Source organism: Hydra vulgaris, chromosome 06 (assembly GCF_038396675.1).
Source record: "Hydra vulgaris chromosome 06, alternate assembly HydraT2T_AEP".
Lineage (NCBI taxonomy): Eukaryota > Metazoa > Cnidaria > Hydrozoa > Anthoathecata > Hydridae > Hydra > Hydra vulgaris.
The window spans coordinates 31316876-31339818 of NC_088925.1; the positions used below are offsets into that span (position 1 = coordinate 31316876).

Consider the following 22943-nt stretch of genomic DNA (forward strand, 5'->3'; position numbering starts at 1 on the left):
ATAACAACTGCATAAATAAAGCTAAGTTACCAATTAGTAGTCTAATTTCCTAATTAATTTATAGGTCTAGGGTTTATGTTAGAAACCTAGCTTATTTGTTATAAAACTTAGATATTAAAATATAGTTAGGCTTAACCTTTTCTTTTTCATTTCAATTGCAAGGAAAAACAGTTTAAAGGTTTACATCGAGGTTGACCTGGTAGATATATTTTCCAAGCTATGTCATATAGAACTAATAGTCCACAATAGAAGGGCTAAAAAGTTTTACATTGTATGCAAAAAAGACCCCAATAGTTTTGGATTATGTGTATATTACATGGCTAATGTGGCATTACCATGCAATGTTACTCACAGTGAATGTCTTTAGAATTCACCACATTGTTTCCCAAAAAAATGACTGTTTTTATCATAAAAGGTGATAAAGTTTCAAACAAAGTAAACTCTATGCTTATGTAGTAGATAAGAAACAGATAAAGTTAAAACTTTTTCAGGTGAATCTTATGCCCATAACTTGGTAATAAAAATAAAAATAAAAAAATTAGAGAGTTAATTTGAAAATGATGAGATGGTTGATCTGATTAGCAATTCCTTAAAAATTAATGGAAAGTTTACTGTGAAGTAAGTCATTTTAAGATTTCTTTTACTATGGGTTTTAAAAGAGAACATGTTTAAGCTTCTTATGGAAAAAAATGTATTAAAACAAAACAAGGTTTTCAATCTTAACAATCTCAAAATGCAATGAGTATTATTTTGCACTAAATGAAAAATCAGTTTTTTCTGATAAACAAGGAGAGATTTAATGCAGTATGCATATTCCTGTATTAATTAGTGAAGTTTTTTAATTGCAAACACTATGACCCCCATAGTGATTTGAACTATCTACTATAAAAGCCTATTTAACTGTATTACCCATCAACATCTCAAAAAATGAGGATACAAAAACAACATTGGTTTATATTAAAATCTCTAATTTAGAAAGAAAAAATGTCATGGCTTGTAAATATTGCGTCCATTCTAAAAGATCAACTGACTGAATGAAGTTCGTTAAATGCATCATATTGTAATATTAAAACAATAAAATAACATTTTTTCAATAGTGTTCCATAAAAAGCACTTTTCAAGAATTTAGCAGGTCTTTCTCATGTTTAAACCTCATTTACTGCAAAAAGGGATAATGTCCATGTTTAAAAAATGTTTTAGGCTTATGACAAAATACATTTAAAAAATTATGTTTATATCTTAAACTCGTAGTAAAAATTGAATAATGGAAAAAATTTAAAAACCAAGATTGAAAATAAAGGGTCGAAACAGTTTTGTCTTTCCTGTGAAATTTGTGGGCTCATTGCCTTTCTGCAGTTAACAGAATTTTTTTAAATGAATTAAATATTTCAGGATTTGCAGAATTCATTTAATCATGATCATTTTATGTTCTTGTTTTTTTTTTTGAATTTGTATTAATAAGTTATTTAAAGTTTTATTAAACACATTTGTAAGAAAAATTTTAAAATGGAAAAATTGATTATTTGAGTATATGTTAAAACCTGTGCTCTGCTTGGAGTTTCAGCACAAGCCATAACCAATGAACTGCTATTAGTTCATGATGACCAATCAACTGCTATTAGTTCATTATGACTAATCAACTGCTATTAGTTCATGATGACCAAGTACTAAAATATAGTCAGTTGCCAAGTAGGTTACTAGTTTTAAAGATGGTAGAGAGAATTTCAAAGATGATCCCCGCACAAGACAGTCTGAAACCATGTATGCAGCTGAGAATATCGAAAGTGTGCATACCATTGTTGAAGAAAACCGTCATGCAACATATGATATAATTAAAGCCCTTAGATTGATTAATCGATTTGATTAAGCAATTGATTTTATTACTATGAAATCAATCACAACACTCTTAGACAAACTAGCATCATGATGGGTATCCCACAAGTTAACCAATCAAAATCGAAACAAAAATTTACAGCTAATCTGCAAAATTTCCTTACAACCTAAGTAATAAAATTTTTAAATTCAAATAAATTTAACTTTTAACTCGTTATTATTGCATTAGTTATTATTGCATTTGTCATTATTGTGTATATCATACAATAATAAACCAGAAGTTTAAACCTCTTAATAAAATTAAAAATTAATGTAATAGTTTATGATATTGTAGTTATGTGTTCGAACAATGTCACAGACAGATAGTATTCGTCTAATGATTGTGGCCATGCGATCGCGTCAGGATATTATGAGTTTAGCTGCAGAAACATTAAGCAGAATGTATGAAAAAAGTAATACCGAACTTGTTGCTCAGGTAGTTTTTTTAATTTTTTGTTTTTGTTTTATTTTGTGATCATGCATTGAAACTTATTAGCATTGCATATTGTTCATTTTTTAGAAAGTTAATAAGTTTGTAAAATAAAATTTGTTTAGAATATATTTACTCTAAAATCTGATTTTCTAATTTTAGATTTTTTTCTCGGGCTATCAGGTCTGATTTAATGTTGTTTTTTTTTCTTAGGCTGTCAGGTCTGATTTAATTAAGTTTTTATTAAACATACTGGATAGCCCACTAACAGGTATTAAAAATTCTTCTGGTACAAAAGCTCAGATTGTTAAAGCTTTAAAAGCCATGATTCGAGATACAAATTATGGAGAGCAGGTAACCCAAATATTCAAAATATTGTTTTAAAATTATAAAGAGATAAATATAAAACTTTTTAAATTGAATTTAAATATAACATTATACAGAACAACTAAAAAGATATAGTTATATAATATGTTCACTTATACACATAGCATAAATATGAATAGCAAATTGTTCTCTAGGGGTCGTCCATAAATTACGTTGTGCTTTTCTGGGTAAAGGGGTTTGTATTTTGTGACAGCTCATACTGGACTTGTTACTAAAGAGTTACAAAGTTGTGACAAGGGGGGGGGGGGGGAGCGGGAAGCAAAAACTGTTTAAAATTGCGTGACAATTTATGGATAACTCCCTATCTAATATCTAACCTATTCTACTATTTAAGAACTTATCATTAATACACAATTAGTACACAGCACTAAAATCATGGTATTAATACTCACTATAATTTTCAAAACTTTAATTTTGAAACTTTTTTATTAATATTTTTATAGTAATAAATGGCGGTATGAAAAAATTGATTTAATTTATAAGTTTAAAAATATTAATAATTATTATAATTATTAAAAATATTATTATATTATATTGTTTTACTAAAATAAACATGGAGTTCAGACATCTTTTTGTGTTTTACCAAAAACATGGAGTCGCAGACATCTTTGCTTTCCCACTCCTGATGATAACAATGTGCAATCGTTTAAAAAAACATGGAGTCATAGACACCTTTGCTTTCTCACTCCTGATGGGAATGTGTAAATCATTTTAAAAATCTAGTTAAATAAGAAATTAAATTTTTTATAAAAAATCGACAATATTTAATAATAGTATAAATAATATTGTATATATGAAATAATAATATTTATAGTAATAATATTTATAATTTTAATAAATCATTCGACAGTTTTATAATTTGCTCAAAACTCAATTAAAATTGTTCTCTTTTGTTTAAGGTAAACCAAATTTTAGAGGCATCGACAATTTGGCCTACGTTTAGAGATCAAATGCACGATCTTTTTTTGAACGATCGTCAACATGCTGGTTATCTAACCGGTCCAGTAGCTACTGCTGGCTATCTTACACAAGGTCCAACATCTTTACCAGCATCAATGAATAGACCTCCACCAATAGAAAAAAACGAAGATTTTTTTAGTTAGTTTTTAAGTTGCAAAAGAACTTTAAACAATAGGAACGCAAATAATCAATTTGATATAATTTTTTTTTTTTTTTTCAAATTTAGTATGAGGCATTGACAATCTAATGCTAGACATTTTTTTTTTTAAAAAAAAAGAGTTATGAGTTTCATTATTATGAAAAAAATTAAGATGTAATTATTTGAACTTTTGGACAATTTTTATAAATATATCAACTTTTTTGTAATAAAATTGTGGAAACGAACGAAAAGATCGTTTTTGTATTAAGTACATTTTAAAATCAACCTAATTTATTTATTTTTTGTTATTGTTGATTTTTTTTAGTTGAACATGTTTTTTTTGTGAACAAATTTATAATTTATATGTTATTTGTCTTATCTGCGTCTTCGAATATGATCTGATTTTTTTAACAACATTTATAAAACAAATAATTTAAACAACATTTATAAAACAAATAATTTAAGAAATTATTGATTAAACTATTTTAATATGCAAACTCTTGACTTCCTATAGTTTTAAGTCAAAATATTTTCTGGTCAATTTAACTTATGTTTGACAATATGCTAAAGGATTCATAAGGCTAAAACACAACATAATCAAAGCCTCTATATGAAAGTTCAAATTATTTTTTTAGAGATAGCACGTACAAAAATGTACAAAACAATGATATCTAGAGTGCCCATTTCCCAATGCTGTAAATGTATGTAACAAACTCCATAACATAAAAATTTAGGTTTTTTCTTTTTTTAATCTGATTTCTTGACATTAAAGTTTTCATTAAGATAAATTCTATATATGTATAGCAGGATGCTATAAAAAAACATTTCAAAAAATTTTTTTGCCTCATATAATATAAGTAATATACAACATTTTTGATAGAAATATTATAATTTTTTCTAATTAAATTGTATATTACATATGATAAAGAGAAACTAAGGTTTTTAAAGTATTTTTCCAACAAAGGCCGTCCTTTGTTTTCTATGACTCCGGCGTCTCGAAAATATATCTACAAGTTTTTTTAACAAGTTGGTAAAGAATGCTTTTGGCAAAGCATTCCAACCAATAGGAAGAATTTGAAACAGCTCTTCTTTAAGTGTTGCTCTAAGATTTCGCGTTTTTCTATCCAATACAGACCAAAGGTTTTCAATAAGAATTAAATCAAGAGGCTGTGCTGACCGAGACATAATTGGTATCAATTTAGGTTCTAGATATTTTTTATTCAATCGTGCTGTATGTTTGAGATCGTTATCATTTTGAAAGATATCATCACCGTTGTAAAAAAGTTCCTTTATACTTAGTCCGAATTGATTAGTTAAAATTTTGTAATACAAATGCTGGTCCATAATCTTTTTTACTTGGTAAAGTTTTTTAACATTGTGTGCACTATAACAACCAAACATTACTCTTTTTGTCGTGTTTAAGGATTGAGTACTCAACGAAAGTTGAAGTATTTAAAAAAAAAAAAAACTAGTGGGTCAAAAACGATAAATAACGATAAGTTAGCTAAATATCAAAGCATTTTAGCAAGTTATAAAAATATCAACAAATCTATAGCTTGTCGATGGCAACACATCGCCATACATAACTTTGTAGCTAGCAAAATTATTACGATATATTCATATTGCTACAGATCGTAGTATTTAGTTAACTAGAACATAAATTAGATAAATCTAAAGCTAGCTACATACCGAAGCTTTTTAGCTAGCGATATTGTAACAATATATCGATGGTTACAATGTTGCAGTTAGCTTCGCAATTTTATAGAGAAAGATCCTTCAAATCAATAAGCTTTTAGCAATGATACACTATATAAACTAAATGCTTCGATAGTGAAGCTGCTTTTACCCTTTTTACAAATGGCGGATATGGTTGGTAAACAAGTATTACTTTACTTTTCTTTTTTCAAATGGAGTAAATCAAGAGGATATATATCAAGAGGATATATATCAAGAGGATATATATCAAGAGGATATATATCAAGAGGATATATATCAAGAGGATATATATCAAGAGGATATATATCAAGAGGATATATATCAAGAGGATATATAAAGAGAAATACTTTAAATATAGATACTGTTTATGTAAAAGCGTAAAGAGGAAATTAGAATACTTGTAAAATATTTATGTTTCCTAAATTCATTTTCAATTAGAAAGGGATTAAAGTTTTGAATAGAAAAGTGAAACGAAACACGCTTTTGAAGCATTTTTATGAATTATAATACTTTTTAATAAACCTAGGCTCATAAAAATTTTTGTATAAGTATTTCATAATTATTAAAAAGTGTTTTTGAATTATCTTTAACTTATTGGGAAGTTTTGATGCTCTAAACTTGCAATTTTAAATTTTATTCCACACATCGGCTTCAGCTTTTGTTCTTTTCTCAAATGGCGGAATATATTTTTAAACAAAAAAAAGCGGCTTCATTTTTCGTCCAATAAAATCCCGCAAGTTACACATCTAGAATATATAATATATTATTGTGTTTTAGACAAATATGACGCTTCTGTTTTTAGAGAAGACTCATGTTTCTTTTTTGAATATAGCAGCAAAAAACTGAGTTATGTTGCTGGGCTGATAATGTATTTGAACTAATTTAAACATGCACTATTCAAAAATTTGGAGCAAAAAGCTACTATCTTTAAGCAAATCACAAGGTTCAATCTAAAATTTGGTGCAAGTAAAGAAAGCAAAAGTACAAGGTTTCTTGTATTTATAATTTCTTTGAGAATTGCTTTGAACAGGTGATGTTACAAAACAGAGTATGATAAAACCACTACAAAGCAAGAAGTTTGAAAGATTGAAGAAGAGGGTATTTTTCTATTAGTTTTGAAAAATTCACTTTTTGTTTAAAAATTTTCGTTAAATGAACATATATGATTTAAACGGTTTTTAATTACATGAAATGATTCGTATCCATAGAAGCATAAAAACTGTAAAAGTCATTAAGCCTGTCAAGTTGAAAATAGTTTCTGATATTCGTGAAATTGTTACTAAGATCTTTTTTTCTTTTTTTTTTTTTGTGTTAATACACCTCCTCAAAGCCGAGAAGGCCTCTAATAACGAGGAGGCTACTCATTTGTGGTTTAACCCTCTCTCAACTCTATAACTCCGAAACACGAACTTTGGCAAACAAGGCTGCTGCGCGGAGAAACGTGTTGAGCGCGGTACTGCCAGGGACGTGGTGGGGATCGAACTCAGAACCTCTCGCTTATGAAGCGAACGCTCTACCACTACACCACTACCGCATACCAAGATACGTAAAATTGTTTGAGCTTTTGTAGTGTTCCCAGTTAAGAAAGATAACAATCTTTAAACTCGGAATATTCCGTCCTTTGTGAAAAAAACACTTTGAAAGTTTATGCTAGTTATTAACAATTAAACCAATATCAGCAGTTTTTCAACAGCGGCGGACAGGCAATCAAAATGGTGTCAAATTTTAGAAATGGCATCAAAATTTTCTGTTTCGCTTACACATGGCAGATATGAAATCAAATTAAAAAATACTGCCAAAGATGGTTCAGCAAATGTTAAAAATATCGTTGTTGCACCATTTGATTTACCCGACAACCTTGTTTCACCAATTAATTTCAATATTTTCATCTTGTTAATTGCAATTGTGTTTCAACAAGTTTAATCCATGTTGCCATTTGCTTATATGACACTTTTATAAACGTTGCAAAATGTTACAGAAAGTTAAAAATAAAACCGCCTAAATGCAGCTAGTTGCCTGTTTTCCAACTAAGTTGATAACATGAACATAACACTAAATATGTATATCATGCTCATATGCAACAAAAAATTACTGTCCGCCAGTATTGTACATCAAAACCAAATCTTTATAACATCTTATTTAAGAGATTGAACAATCCTTGACTAGTACTGTTGCTTGAGTACATTAGTATTTTTAATGTCCTCTACAAATTCAACTATAAACTTGATATCGACGGTTTAATTTACAAATATAATATTGAAATCGAAACCAAACTTTTTTCGATTTTCTTTAATAGCGTTTTATAATATTATTATTATTAGGAATCGCTTTCTTTAAGAAATCGATTGCTGTATTCTTAAAATTTTTTCGTTATCAAGTCCTAAATAAATTGCTAGCTAATAAATATGCTTTATATGTATATAAATTTTAGCAAAAATTTTGTAACGTGTAACATCTTGAGTAGAGTTAATTGCTCCTTTTACTCCCTTTTGAATAAGCGGGGCAAATAAAACAATAAAAAGCTAATATAAAAAAATATAAAAATAAAGTTTATTAAATATTTTGAATAAGTTAACAAATAAAAAACCTAATGTAGTAGCAGCAGAAAAATGCTGCAACAAGTTTCCCTGTATAACCTACAGATTATGGCAGCCTCATCTACATACTCAACGCTGTTAATGCAAGTTCTCAAACTTTTTTGTCTTGTTTGTTCTCGGTGATAACAAACATATTTTTTTTCCGGTCTGCAACATTTGTTTATAAACAATATAAGTTAAGTTTTATAAGATACGTTAAGTTTAAACAATATATATATATATTGTTTAAAACTCAACATATCTTTTGCAATGGAGTAAGAAATATGTATACATATTTTCTACAAAAAAAATAAAGTATGTATATACATTCAAACAAAATATATATATTAATCTATGGTAATTTAAAGACCGGAATTTTAGTTAAATAGTTTTGTGGCATTATAAAATTGGGGTGGTTCACATCACAGTAATGTTTAAATTTTGAGCTTAGACTTTTAAATAAACCTTAAAACGTTTAACTTTAAAAGTCTAACTAGTCGTATGTCAATTTGTGTGTTCTTCACACTCATATTAATAAAAACTTTCATATAAAATGGAAAAAACAGATTTTAAACTTGAAATAACTAATTTTTTGCGACCTTTAATACGTTTGCAGACATATGACTGGTTAGAAATTAAACATATAACTTAAAACTTGTTTGAAAAAGTTGTTTTCTCAATTTCATGTTTTATCTTCATTGAGAGCAGCACCATTTTATACCAAAATATGGTTCATCAACTATAAAGCAAAATTTTATATCTAAACTTAAGTAATTTAAAAAAAATTTAACTGTGTTTGATTTTAGACAAGCTAAAGCGCTAGGAGAAAGAAAAAAAATTAAAAAAAAATAAATTATTCGGGCTAAAAAAATGCAGTGAAACATAAGCTTTTTATAAAAACGCAAAATTCGTGTATTTTCTAGTACATGCATTAACGGCGTTGTGTACATTAATTTTATTTATATCAGTATAAAAAAATTTACATAGACACATAGTATGAAGTATAAGTTTGTACTTATTGTTTTTCCTTTAGTATGAAGTATAAGTTTGTACTTATTGTTTTTCCTTTAATTTTTTTTAATTTAGTTATAATCTCGATACTTATGTGGATTATTTGAAATTTCTGCATTGAGCTGAGCCTTGAAACTATTTACAGATGAAGCGCATACAACTTCTGACGGCAATGCATTGCCGTCAGAAGTTGTATGCGCTTCATCTGTAAATAGTTTCAAGGCTCAGCTCGATGCATGAATGTGAAAGTGAAACACTAGAATTCCAATGTTTCACTTTCACATACGATTTGTAAAAAACTGGTGCCTTTGCTCGCAATTTGGAACAATTTCTCTAGTCATTTTTAGGTAATACCCTCTAGTTTTTATTTTATATGATACCCCAATACGAAGGACATGGGGTTTACTCCATAAGACAATGTCCATATTGATAATAATTTATACGTCTGTATCATATCTCCCCTAATGCGACGGATTTCTAAAGAAGTTAAGTTCAATATACTTATACAATTTTTTTTATGACATATGATAGTACGAATGTATTAAACGGGTAGCTCTTCTTTGTACTTTCTCAATCTTATCAATATTTATTCTTGACGATGGATTGCTAGCTGCTACTATGAATTCCAGATGAGGTCATGCAAAGGAAGTGTATAGAATTTTATGTAGTTGCGGAGTCATGTGATTGAAAGTACGATACAACATGTTTAATCACGGTTAGCTTTATTGGTTACATATGTTGAATTGTTATGCCATTTTAAGTCTGGTGTCATCATAAGGCCCAAATCACGTTCGACTAAAGTCGATGCTATTTTGACATTATTATTGTTATTAGCTGGCATTGGGTAGACATAAAAATTGTTTACCTATGTGCATGATTTTACATTTATCGGTAATGTGTTTTATTTCCCAGGTTTTACACCGTTTGTCTCTTGTAGATATCAGTTTAAAGTTTTTGTAAAGCTAATGGGTGGTCATAAAAGTAATGTTCAAAAATAAATTAATTAAAAAATAAATAAAATACCTATAAAAATATGTACCATTTTAATCGTGTTGTGTCGTTAAGACATTATTAAGAGTGCAATATAGAGCATAAAAAATTTTGTTTTAACGGTTATTTTTTTAAATATAATTAAAAACTAAATGTATCAATAACAATACCACCAGCAAGTAACAATATCACCAGCAGTATATTAACAAAATATGTATGATGCATAACTTAATTGGTACCTAATAACAAAATAATAGTGTACTTTTATAAGGCATGGAGCGTAGCTTTACAAAATAAGAATTTAATTTATTTTCTTGACTTCAGGCTTGATGTTATATTAAGTCTATAAAGTCGTATGCTTTCTAAAAAGCATCAAAAACTCTTTTGAAGCTTTATAAACAGAAAAGCTGTCAACTCGTACATGTTGTTAAAACAAAACAAGCAACATCAATTTTAACAACACGCTCAGAAAGTATTTGAGAACCGCTGATAAAATTATCGATTAACATGACAAAGTAATTGTGTGTGTCGTCAAGTGAGCTCAAACTATTGTTTAATAGCACACGCGTTTTATGTCATTTAACAGCATACGCGTGTTATGCCATACAAAACCTAAAATTACAGTAAGAGTTACTAATTACCAGACAGGAATTTACATTAAATAGTAAGGTGCCCATTGATGATTTTGTCTTAGGGTCTCACGATTCCTTGCTACGTTACTAAATTAAAATTTTGAACTAAAACACAAAATTAACGGGGTTCAAACTTCTACCTAAAAAAAAAATCAGATAACAAAGTCAAAAGTCTGAATGTTAATTTAATTTCTCTGATCTATATATATATATATATATATATATATATATATATATATATATATATATATATATATATATATATATATATATATATATATATATATATATATATATATATATATATATATATATATATATATATATATATATATATGTATATACATATTTGAAATTAATTCAAGTCCGCATAAATGTGAATGAAAATTCTGCAATACAACACTCTCTGAATTTTTATTTAAAAAAATGTACATATAGCAGAAATTTTAAAAATTAGAAAATAGATTAATAAAAAATAAAAATTTTTTCGTGATATTTACAAAGTAAACACAAAGCTTAAAAAGGTCGAGCAGCTGTTAAAAGTTTTGTTAAAAAAATTCAACAATTAAAAAGGTCGACAAGCTTTTAAAGCTCAACTGAAAAATAATCATAACCACAATATTATTTTTAAAATTACTAATGCAATCTTAAAAGACTTTATAAAAGTTTAAGTTAAAGGTTACAAAAGCTGCAAATAAACCTGTAAAACCTGCAAATATATCTTTTAAATACATTATAAAAAATATGGCACATAATTATGACATTTTTGCTCTGTGATAATTATTTTAAACTGCAGATTTGAATAAAATTTCATTCGTTTAATGAAACATTACGTGTAAGACAAAAACGATAAAATAGATAAAATTGTAAAAAATTCAGAATAAATTCGTAAGAAAAACTGTAAATAATTTATACATAATATCAAATTAATAATATCAAATTATTATCAAATACAAGAAAAAAGCTGCAAAAATAAAAAATTTAAAACTCTAAAACTTCATTTCCTGTAATTTTTCTATTTTCTACAATCTTACCTGAAAACTTATAAAATAGCAACTAAATACAATGTTTTTCTAAAATAAGTTAACATCAACCATCAATAGTCACCGACAACCATTAATAGTCGCCGACAAACCGTTAAATCAACTATCTACGCTATTTGAAGAAAAAATTGGTATATTTTTATGACGTCCAAAGTTATTCTGAAGAGCCGTAACACAGCTTTCAGCAGAACTTATTGATTCAAGAAAAGGTATTAAATCCATCAATTCGGTATCATCTTGATCATCAAACCATGAGGTAACAGGAACCTAGTGATAAAAAATTCAAAACTTGTTTAAATACTACCTTTTACTAGTGGAGTGAAAGAATATAATTTTTTTTATAATTAAAAAAGTGTGGCTCATTTTACAAGAACTCAAGAAATTTTTTTTACCCTTTCAATGTTGTTAATTTTAGATTCATGACTTGTTTTTAGGTTAAAACTTTATGCAATAGAAAAGTTACTTTAGTTCTTTTTTATGTAACACATTTCTTATTCTAAGATTTTAAGTGTTTTTTTTATATTATCTTAAATTTATATTATTCTTATATATTTTAAAATTATATTCTGGCATTTTGTTATTTAAAAAAAATTTAACAGTAAGTTTTAGTAATCATTTTATAAATTTGGACAAGTAATAAATTTATAACTTTTAATATAATTTTTAATTGAAATTTAAAATGAATATATAATTTTTAATAAAAATTTGGACAAGCAATAATTTTGGATTTAAAAAATCAATGACATTCAATGCTGGCCAAATATTTATTAAAGTCAAAAAAGTCGCAGGTAAACCTTTGATAAATTTCAGTGAATGAAAATCCTGCAATATAACTTTTGCAGAGAAAAAAAAATATATATATATTTTTAGATGATATGTATGATGACAATCTAAACAATCAAGTTAACTACAAAATGTCAGACTTTTTATTTAATCATAGTTTTAATTAAAAATTTAAGCAACTCTATTACATATTATATTTATATAGGAAGTGTCTCTTAAAATGTTATACAAAATTGATCGATGATCGAATAACAAAAATCTTATAGCAGCATTGTTTTAGAAAGTTGTCTCTAAAAACATATATTTCAGAAAGTTGTCTCTAAAAACATATATTTTAGAAAACTGTCTCTAAAAACATATATTTTAGAAAGTTGTCTTCAAAAACTTATGTTTCTTATAATTATTAAATAAAGTTATGATCTAATATTTCTTTTCAACCAAAACGTACACTAAAATATGTTAAAATATGCTGGCATCTCTAAAAGTGAATGATCGCTGTTAATGTATTGATGCCTTATATCAATAAGGGACTCAGTAAAAGTAATAATTTAAGCAATACTTGTTCAGAAAAATTACAGTTTATGCTTGTAAATTGAATAATTTGCATACCAGCAATATTAAAAAAAACTTACAGCATTTTCAGGATGAAATATATATGATGCTGGTGAATTGTCTATAATAATGACATTATGGAGATCACGGCCTAGTTTGCTCAAGTCCTGAAATATCAAAATGTTAATCAAATATATAAGCTATATTTATAGAAATATTACATATAAAATACTGTATATAATACTAAAGATTGAATGAAATACCAGAGTAAAAATCAGCATAAACCAAATAACTTAAACAAAAATAACTCAAAAATAAGTAAATAAAAACTTAATCTTATCAAAACTTTCAAATATTTTTAAAGTTTTTAAGGTTTGGTATAATATTAAAAATAAAACATTAAAGGGTTGAATTTATTTGTAAATTGCAAAGAGATAAAAAGCATTTTTTTTTTAAGTTAATATTATTTATTAAACTGAAAAAATGAAATATTGTTGACTAATTAATGGTACTTACAAATAAATTCAACAACATAACTTTCAACTAACAAATACATTCAACATAAGTAAGGTCGACAATTAAGTGCTGACCTCAAACTGTTAGAGGTCGGCAAAAAAAAAAAAAAAAAAAATTGACACAAAGGGGTTACCATAAAAAAGAAATGAGGTTGGCGATTTTTTGCCTACCTCAAACACTTTTAGGTTGCCAGTTAGGTCCGTATTGCTGAATGCTGACCCTAATTCCAAGGGCTATGTATGTATGTATGTATGTATGTATGTATGTATGTATGTATGTATGTATGTATGTATGTATCTATGTATGTATGTATGTATGTAAACTTTTTTATTTTTATAAACATGTCTTCATTTTTATATTTTAATAATACAATTTTTAGCATCAAAATTTCTCAGCTCATCTCAGACATCAAAATTTCTCAGCTCCTGCACTCATTTATTCCTGCCAAAGCAAGGCATATATATACATTTATATATATAAATATATTTATATATATATATATATAATATAAATATATATATATATATATATATTTATATATATATGTATTATATGTATATATAGATAATATATATAAAATATATATATATATATTTATATACACTACATTATGCAATATATATTTATTATATGTATATATATTTAAAAAATATTTATATATATATACACACATATAAATTTAAATATATATATATATATATATAAATATATGTATATATATATATATATACAATGCGATTATTTTTATTATATAGAACACATTTAGGAGGTAGAGAGCAGACATTTTCAAAAAAAATGTTGTTTTAAGAGCCAAACTTATATGTGCATACATATATATATATGCATGCATACATGTGCGTATATATATATATATATATATATATATATATATATATATATATATATATATATATTTATATATATATATATATGTATATATATGTGAGTGTGTGTGCATATTTATAGATATATCTACTATCAGGGGCTATTCTAGGAAAAATATTTGGGCGGCAGTACACACCCACCCCGGAGAAATTTAGAGGAAATTTTGCCATTTTTGCGGAATATAGGCTTTTTTGCAAAAAAAAAACAATATTTGTCGTTAAAAACATTAAAAAAAAGAATTGGTTTTTAATTTTTTATTTGGACGGCACCCAAATACAGTCGATGCTATTAAAAACGATCTAGATATAGTCAATGTATTTACTGAAACCCCTAGCAGCAGGCTATTTCAAAATAATAAAAAATATTTATTTCTCATAGGGTACACAGTGAGCTTTGTACAAATTTATGTAAAAAACACGTGGTAACAAATGATCTGAAGTCATGCTTTAACAAAAAAACAGTCGCTCGATGTCTTACTTGAAACATTTGTTATTATTATTTTTATACTGAAAATAATATGCTTTTGGAAATTAATTTTATTTTTTCTAATATAGATACCCTGTATAGTTTGCAAAAAACATTTCAAGAGACAGTTTTCTGTATCTAAATTAGGCATTTTTTTGGCATTTAATGGCACTAAAGCACATCGGGTTAGAAAAACATTATCAGCAACAAATTAGAATAAGCAACTTTTCTAAAATTTTAATTAACTTTATTTGAAGTCAATAAAAAGAAACCAATTTTTGATATCATCAGTTGAGAACCAAGAGACCGTATGTCCATTTTTGTTTCCGAGAAAATTAAGTTTTAAAATTGATTTTAAAGACTTTCTGCCAGAATGTCCAACTAATTTTTTAAATATTTTAAAAAGTTGTATCATTCTTGAGACTAGATTTATTGGACACATACTCCATTAATTGTTGAATATTTATTGAAAATAAACAGAAAAAACACAAAATGTGGACATCGACCTCTTGGTTCTCGGCTGATGATATGCACAGTTATTTTCAAGAATTATTAAAAAGTACAAGAAAAGAGAAAAACTCTTAATTAAAAGTTTAAAATAGTAACTACATCTAATGTAATTAAAGACAATATTAAAGACAATAGATAATATTATTAAGGATAATAAATAACGTAATAATGATAAAAATATTAATAATAATAATAATTATAGTTTAACATACCTTTACATAATTTCCTTTGTAATAAACACAAGATTCTCTAAATAAGCGGGATCGAAAACATGTAGTTTTATCCAGCAAGTCAGCAACAGGATCTGCATACTTAAATAAAAAACATAACTCTCTGAATCTTATCAACTGATAATAATTCAATTTTAATATTACTCATTCAATTTTACTTTATTTTTGGTAGAAAAAAAATAAAATAAAATTTTGATTTCTAAAAACCTTTGTAAAAGTTTATAAAAAATCTTAGCTCGACATTAAAATTTTACCTTTTTTAATCACACTAAATACTCCTTTACTATAAAATATTTTTTTATTTTTCATTATTATTTCATATTTTTCATATGTAGAAAATACTTCCTATAGACCAAAATACTCATCATAGACTTAACACAGGGTCTCAAAGATTCATCAAAACTCATTACAAACAAATCTCTTGCATTTAGAGTTTTAAATGAGTTTTTTTCTCTTACTTTGAAAAGTAACTATTTTCTAGGTTAGTTTTAAATCCTGGAATACTACAAACAAAAAAAGTCACTACTTTCTATGTTTGTTGTGAATCGTGGATCACCACAAATGAAGTAGTCACTATTTTTGAGTTAAGTTGTAAACCGTGGGTCACAACAAACAAAAAGTCACTACTTATAAGGTTTCTAGTGAACTCTGGGTCAGTTTAAGTACACTAATGTGCAATTAATGTTTTAATATGATGCTGTTAGTAATTTTTAGTGTCATTAGATTATTTTAGTATGATGTTGTTAGTGATGTTTTGTAAAGTGCTTACCTAAAAGATGTGAATTAGGTATATTTATTATAAAAAAAGTTCAATGTAAGCTTAAAAATCCTTTTTAAAAGCTTTAAAAATAATAAGTTTTTTACCTTTGCTAAACTGGCAGTAAATAATACACATTCAAATAACTCTCCCATTCTTTTTAAAAACTTGTCTACAAATGGTCTTTTTAATACATATACCTGTAAAAAAAATTTAATACATATAAGGTAAAAGTTTCATAAAAATTACCTTTTTTTTCTTTGAATAAGAAAATTATTATTATTTTTTTTAGATTATTCACCTCCCCAAGGCCCGAGGGGGGCCACTACAGTCGAGGAGGCTACTCATTTTTTTTTGTGTGTGTGTGTGTTTTTTGTATTTTTTTTTTAAATTTTTTAGTTGTTATTTGTGGTGCAACCCTCTCTCAACTCTTTAACTCCGAAACACGAACCTTGCCGAGCAAGGCCGCTGCGCGGAGAAACTAAGTTGAGCGCAGTACTTCCAGGGACGTGGTGGGAGTCGAACTCCGAACCTCTCGCTTACAAAGGGAGCGAGCACTACACCACTACCGCATAAAATTCATAAAAATGAAATAGTTAATTCTTTTCTTTATCATTTCCATAAATTTATCTGGTATGAAATCATTTTTTTTGTGTGGATTTTATCTTATTTATACTTTTGCTGTATTTTTAATGCACTAATGGATAAATATAAGATACATATAGTTTAAGGTAATAAATAGTAAAGGGTTTAAATAACAAATTTGTGGTAGCACCATGGTAATAATAAATCATTAGACTATTTTTAGTACATACATCTTAGTGGTATGTGGCAAAGTGAAGATGTTTAAAAAAAAAAAATGTACATTTGAGAATTACGAATATATATTTGTATTTATTTTTTTGGACATTTTGTTTTACTTTTACTTTATTTTTTAAATTTCAGACTATGTAAACATGATTGCCAGCAGGTTAGCATCTATTTATTTCTATATATTATTTTTTAATAATATTTCAGAATAGGATTAAGCTTTCAAGAGATGTCAGAAAGACTCCTATCCGTTAGAATAATGAGATGAAAAGAATAAAAAACAAAATGGCTTTTAATGATTGTCTTGTTGTTTCATTACAATAACAAAAAAAAGAAAGAAAAAAAAAGAAAGATTAATATTATTTAAAAAATCACCAAAAAAAAAAAAAAATTTATTGAGCCACATTAGTGGGGCAGACTGCAATTGTATTCAAGTTGCATGTTCTAAAGGTATTAGTGTTGAGAAAAAGACTGAATTAATTAAGAAATTCAATGAATGTATATCAAAAAATAGTCAGGACACATACTTAGCCACACTAATAAAAATTCAAAATATTAACAGACGAAGACCACAACAGGAAGCAGATAAAACTTATTTACACAATTATTCATATCGTGTGGACACAGAAAAATCCGGTCAACTTTAAATTAAGATTTTTTTAAAACCATATATGCTTTTTATTTCAATTTTTATAATATTAAGTATGTTTACATCAATTAGGACTTCAACTTAATTTTAAAGGGCTTAATAGGTTGTTTGGCAAGAGATCAATTTTTATAGCGAGTTGATGCCATCATTTCGCAGATTTTTCTTTTTTTATCTTATTGGTGGCATTAACCCACTTTATTTGGAAGTCTTTTTTTTTTTTTTTGTTACTCAACTTGTCTTACAAAGAACTCCTTTAACTATTGCCCAAAAATCTTGCGCTCTTCAGGACAATTTGGAAAATTCACATCTTTGGGAACAATTTTTACACTATTAATTTTGCACCACTATAGAACTTTTTTAGAATAGTGAGAAGCAGCAAGCTAAAAGAGACATCAGTGTTTGTATTTTTTCATAAATGAATAAAGTCTTTTTTGAAGGCATTCTTTGATGCAGAGATCAGCAGTCAAGGTCTTCTTAGTAACAAAACAAGATGGCTGCATACCACAGCTTTTTTTTTTTTTTTTTTTTTTTTTTTTTTTGTTATTCACCTCCTCAAGGCCGATAAAGCCACTACAGATGAGGAGGTTACTTAATAGTGGTTATAACCCTCTCTCAACTCTATAACTCCGAAACACAAGCCTTGACCAACAAGGCCGCTGCGCGGAGAAACAAGTTGAGCGCGGTACTACCAGGGACGTGGTGGGGATCGAACTCGGAACCTCCCGCTTATTAAGCGAGCGCTTTACCACTACACCACTACCGCACTACCACTACCGTACAAGTTACTTGCCACAAGAGGAACTTGGATGCAAATTTTTCTCGTTGAATATATTTAAATTGATCAGGTTTATTTTTGTTCTCATAGTAAAATTATTGATCAGGAAGTTGTGAAAAATCGGTCTTGCAATATATCACTTGTCGTCTTCAATATATATATATATATATATATATATATATATATATATATATATATATATATATATATATATATATACAACCCTTGGAATTCGGCAATGCCGACCTGACTGCCGACCTGACCTGATGTCTAAGATTGGCATTTTTTTGCCGACCTCGTTTTTTTATATTATTGTCGTGAGAATATAACTTTACTTAAATTATTTTTGATTTATTTGATAAGGTTTTAATAAGTTTGTAATAAAGCTAGAATTAACAAGATTTAAATTTTCATTAAAAGTCACTAATAACTTGTTATTAGTGAAACACAAAATACATCACAAAATACGCATGACTCGTTTTTAGTGAAAATTTAATTTTCATTAAAAAAAATTAAACTGTAAAATTAGTAGCGTAGCACTAAAAATGCTATGATGTTTCGTGAAGGAAGCGGCGTAGGCTTGAATAGTATTTTCGGAAATTTATTTTTGAATTTTTGTTTTGAAGTTTTTTTTGTAGTTTTGTGCGTATTACCTATTACTGTTGTTTATTAAAGTTATATTAATATTTGTCATAAATTTTTATTTTTTTAAATTTACTTGGATAGGTGCATGAATGTACAAACATTGACAGACCTGCGCCGTCCAAACGTGCAAGGTTGTTTGGTGCACAAGGCCGCGAAGGCACCAGAGGGGCCAAAACTCGTAAAATTGGTTTGCGCAACCACTTTTTTAATTAGAAGAAAAATTCTCCTAGCTTTATTCAAGTTGGGAGTTAATTAGTAAATAAATATGTATGAAAAAAAGTTTATAATTTAATAATAATAGGAAATATACACTCCTTATTTCAGTGAATTTTTAAACAAAATACATCAAGTCAATTAATTGAGGAAGCTACTCAAAATAAAAAAAACGCTGATAAAAAAGCATAAATTGTTACCGCGACGCAAATTTAAAACTGAATATGCTTTATCGCTAAAAAATTCATTTTAAAAAAGTCATTATCGTTTAGCGACAGAAAAAAAAAGAGTTTATCTTTGCGCGGCAAAAAAGAACTTTTAATCGAACCTTTTACTTGAAAGTATATCTCATAAAATATGTTAACATTTATTAATTTAATTAGTCATATGTTTTGTTTTAACGCTTTTAATTGGTTGGAACTTCTTAAAAATAAATTTCACACGTGAGCGAGCTTTTGAAACATTTTTTAAATCTTTAAAAAGTAACGTTGGAAGCTTGTGATATTAAAATTTAAATGCCTTCTAAGAAGACAGTTGATTCATGGAATTTCTCTTGTGCATCGTATCAACTTGATACTGGTGGAAATGTTTCCTCTGGTGCAAAATATGTAGAGAATTTTATGAGGAACAGAAAAAGAATGGGAAGTTTGGAATAAAAGGTGTTGCACAATTTGGTAAGTTTGATACTTTAATATTAGTTTTATCTTATAAGATGTTTTTATAGGTAGATTACTTTATTTATAAATTTTTTAATAAAGGTGCCGAAACATTTGTCAAAGGAACAAAAACAGTTAAAAGAAATAACTTTAAGGATCACGTGAACAAAAGTCTTACTCATCAAACAGCTGTTCGCCGATTAGGGGAAAAAAGAAATGCAAATAAAACTGATAACATCGGAATGAGTTCAACAGTCGTTGAAAAACAAACCACTATTGTTACGCATATGCAAATTTTATCAACTCGTCAGTCAAACCAATTATTAAAGAAATTTCAATTAGCACATTTTTTAGTTACAAAAGGAAAAGGGTTTAGTTTTTACTCTGCATTGGCACGCTTTGAAAAAGAAGTTCATAAAGTTGATTTGGGAGATAGCTACTTAAGTGATTCTGCATGTGGTGAAATTGTAAAAGACTTAAGTAAAAGTATTTTCTGAATGATATAACCGAACCACTTAACGAAAACCGTATATCTTATTATGGAGTAATGAGTGACGGTAGCAGCAGTGCTAAGTCATTGGATGAAAAAGAGTTGTTTGTAATGAAAACAGCTGCTACCGGTGTTCCAAAATTTTCAGTTATGAGTCTGGAAGTAGTAGCTGATGCCAATGCAGAAGGGCTTAAAACAGCTTTAGAAAACTCAATCCGCAAGTTACATTTAAATACGCAGCGTGCCGACAAAGAGATAGGACTATGTACTGATGGGGCCCCAGTTAATATTAAGATGTACCATCTTATAAAAGAAGAAATAGGAGATCATTACCAATTAATTTTGTGCCCTGGCCATAAAATTGAACTTATCTTGCATGATGCATTTACAGGATTGCAAATTAATTGCGATATTGAAAAAGATTGCGCAAATATTTATTATTTTTTTAGACGAGCAAATTTAAAATGGCGTTTGTTTAAGCGACAATCACAATTCATGAACATTATTTTAGTAAGATATAAGAGACCAACGGGAACAAGATGGATTGAGCATCAACTTAATGCGCTCAACTCTACAATTAGAAATCTTCCAATATCTTTAGGCTTTGCAAACCAGCAAATTTTAAATCCATATAACAAACAGATGAAATCTACAAAAAGTATACTGCAAGGCTATCTGAAAGATAATTCGAATATCTTAAAGATTACTTTTAATTGTATAAAAATAGATATTTTAAAAAGACTCGAACCAGTAAGTAAAATTCTGCAAGATTCGGAATTAATTCTTCCACAGCTTTTGACTATAATTATCTTCGTGTGCTAAAACCATTAAAAAACTCTCTAAACTGTTAGCTCGCAAAAAAGAAAAAGCATTTAAAAAATCAGACATATTTCCAACACTTTGCAAATTTTTGGAAGATGTAGTAATTGAGCCTGACATAAATTTTGAAGTACGAAAATCGAGAGCAAAAAACTGCGCCACTAAAAATCAAGCAAAATATTCATATTATGGCTTAAATAATTTTAATAAATATTTATTGCAAGGGACTTTAGATGATGCTCTACTTCAATGTGCAAATTTTTTTACTGGCATTTAAAAAAAATTAGACGAGTCGCTTTGCGCTGGGTTTCAATCTGTTACTGAAAATCCGTTATTTAACGCTATAGCATCTTTTCTAGACACGAAGTCATACGTATTGGCGGAATCGTCTGATGAAATACTTAACTTTGTTAATATTATTGTTGATACGTTTAAATCTATCTTGTTAGCAAACAAATGTGATTTAAAAAAATTACCAAGTGAAGTTGAAATATTATATGAGCACATCAGGCGCTTTTTAGCACATAAAAGTCCTACAAAACTTTGGCAAGCAGTATTTTTATCTAAGTATGAACTAGGCATTTTAAACATTTTACATATAGCTGAAATTTGTATTGCGTTACCTATAAGTAACGCGGAGTCAGAGCGTGTATTCTCTTTTCTATGGAAAGTATTTTCTAAAACTCGCCAATCATTATCTAATCAAACATTAGAAGATATTCTTCGGCTCAGATGCGATAGAGACTTTTCTGAAAACCGCTATAAACGCGCCATAGAAATGTATTTAACAGAGTATCCTGATGGTGAAATCAGAAAACGAGTTCGTCGACCAGACGGTCATTTGTATCCAAAAAAACGTGCTTCAAACAAATCTAGTCAGAGAACAATAACACAATTGTTAGAAAACATCACTTCATCTGAAGACGAACATTCGATTGAAAACATTGATATTAGTTTGTTCTCTGACGAAGAATGGTCATCGTCATCCGACAAAGATGCTTTTTTATGAAATATAGATTTTGATGGCTATAAATTTATTTTTTTATTTTGTTTTAAATTTTACTGAGAAAATTTTTTTGCCGACCTGATGCCGACCTAAAGTGGTTTAGGTCGGCAATATTTTGCCGACCTCATTTTTCCTAATTCCGAGGGTTGTATATATTTATATATATATATATATATATATATATATATATATATATATATATATATATATATATATATATATATATATATATATATAATTTAATTGTGTATATGAATATGTAATTTTATACTTTTAGGTCCTGTAATTGATGGCAAAGGTAAACATAAAAACAAGCCACAACTAACAGAAAGTGACAGCAAAGCTATATAAAAACAAACACCCACTTCCGACGGAAGGTCATTATACTATTGAAAAAAAATAATTTATTTATCAGAAAATCTAAAT

General features: G+C 27.5%; 2 protein-coding genes across 2 annotated transcripts in view; one reads left to right on the forward strand and one right to left on the reverse strand.

The window, feature by feature from the left end:
• The window catches only part of LOC100209070 (dnaJ homolog subfamily C member 13), a 105905-nt gene extending 101753 nt beyond the window's left edge, over positions 1-4152 (forward strand). Inside the window, exons 60-62 of the mRNA XM_065799855.1 lie at positions 2168-2308; positions 2516-2656; positions 3589-4152. Coding sequence (XP_065655927.1) covers positions 2168-2308; positions 2516-2656; positions 3589-3792 — 486 coding nt within the window. The 3' untranslated portion in view covers positions 3793-4152. The remainder of the gene's footprint in view (positions 1-2167; positions 2309-2515; positions 2657-3588) is intronic.
• Positions 4153-11108: 6956 nt separating this feature from the next.
• LOC100209080 (CTD small phosphatase-like protein) overlaps positions 11109-22943 on the reverse strand; it is a 29459-nt gene continuing 17624 nt past the window's right edge. Inside the window, exons 5-8 of the mRNA XM_065799856.1 lie at positions 16562-16654; positions 15680-15778; positions 13172-13258; positions 11109-12023 (exon numbers count right to left, since the gene is read on the reverse strand). Of these exons, the coding sequence (XP_065655928.1) occupies positions 11856-12023; positions 13172-13258; positions 15680-15778; positions 16562-16654 (447 nt within the window). The 3' untranslated portion in view covers positions 11109-11855. The remainder of the gene's footprint in view (positions 12024-13171; positions 13259-15679; positions 15779-16561; positions 16655-22943) is intronic.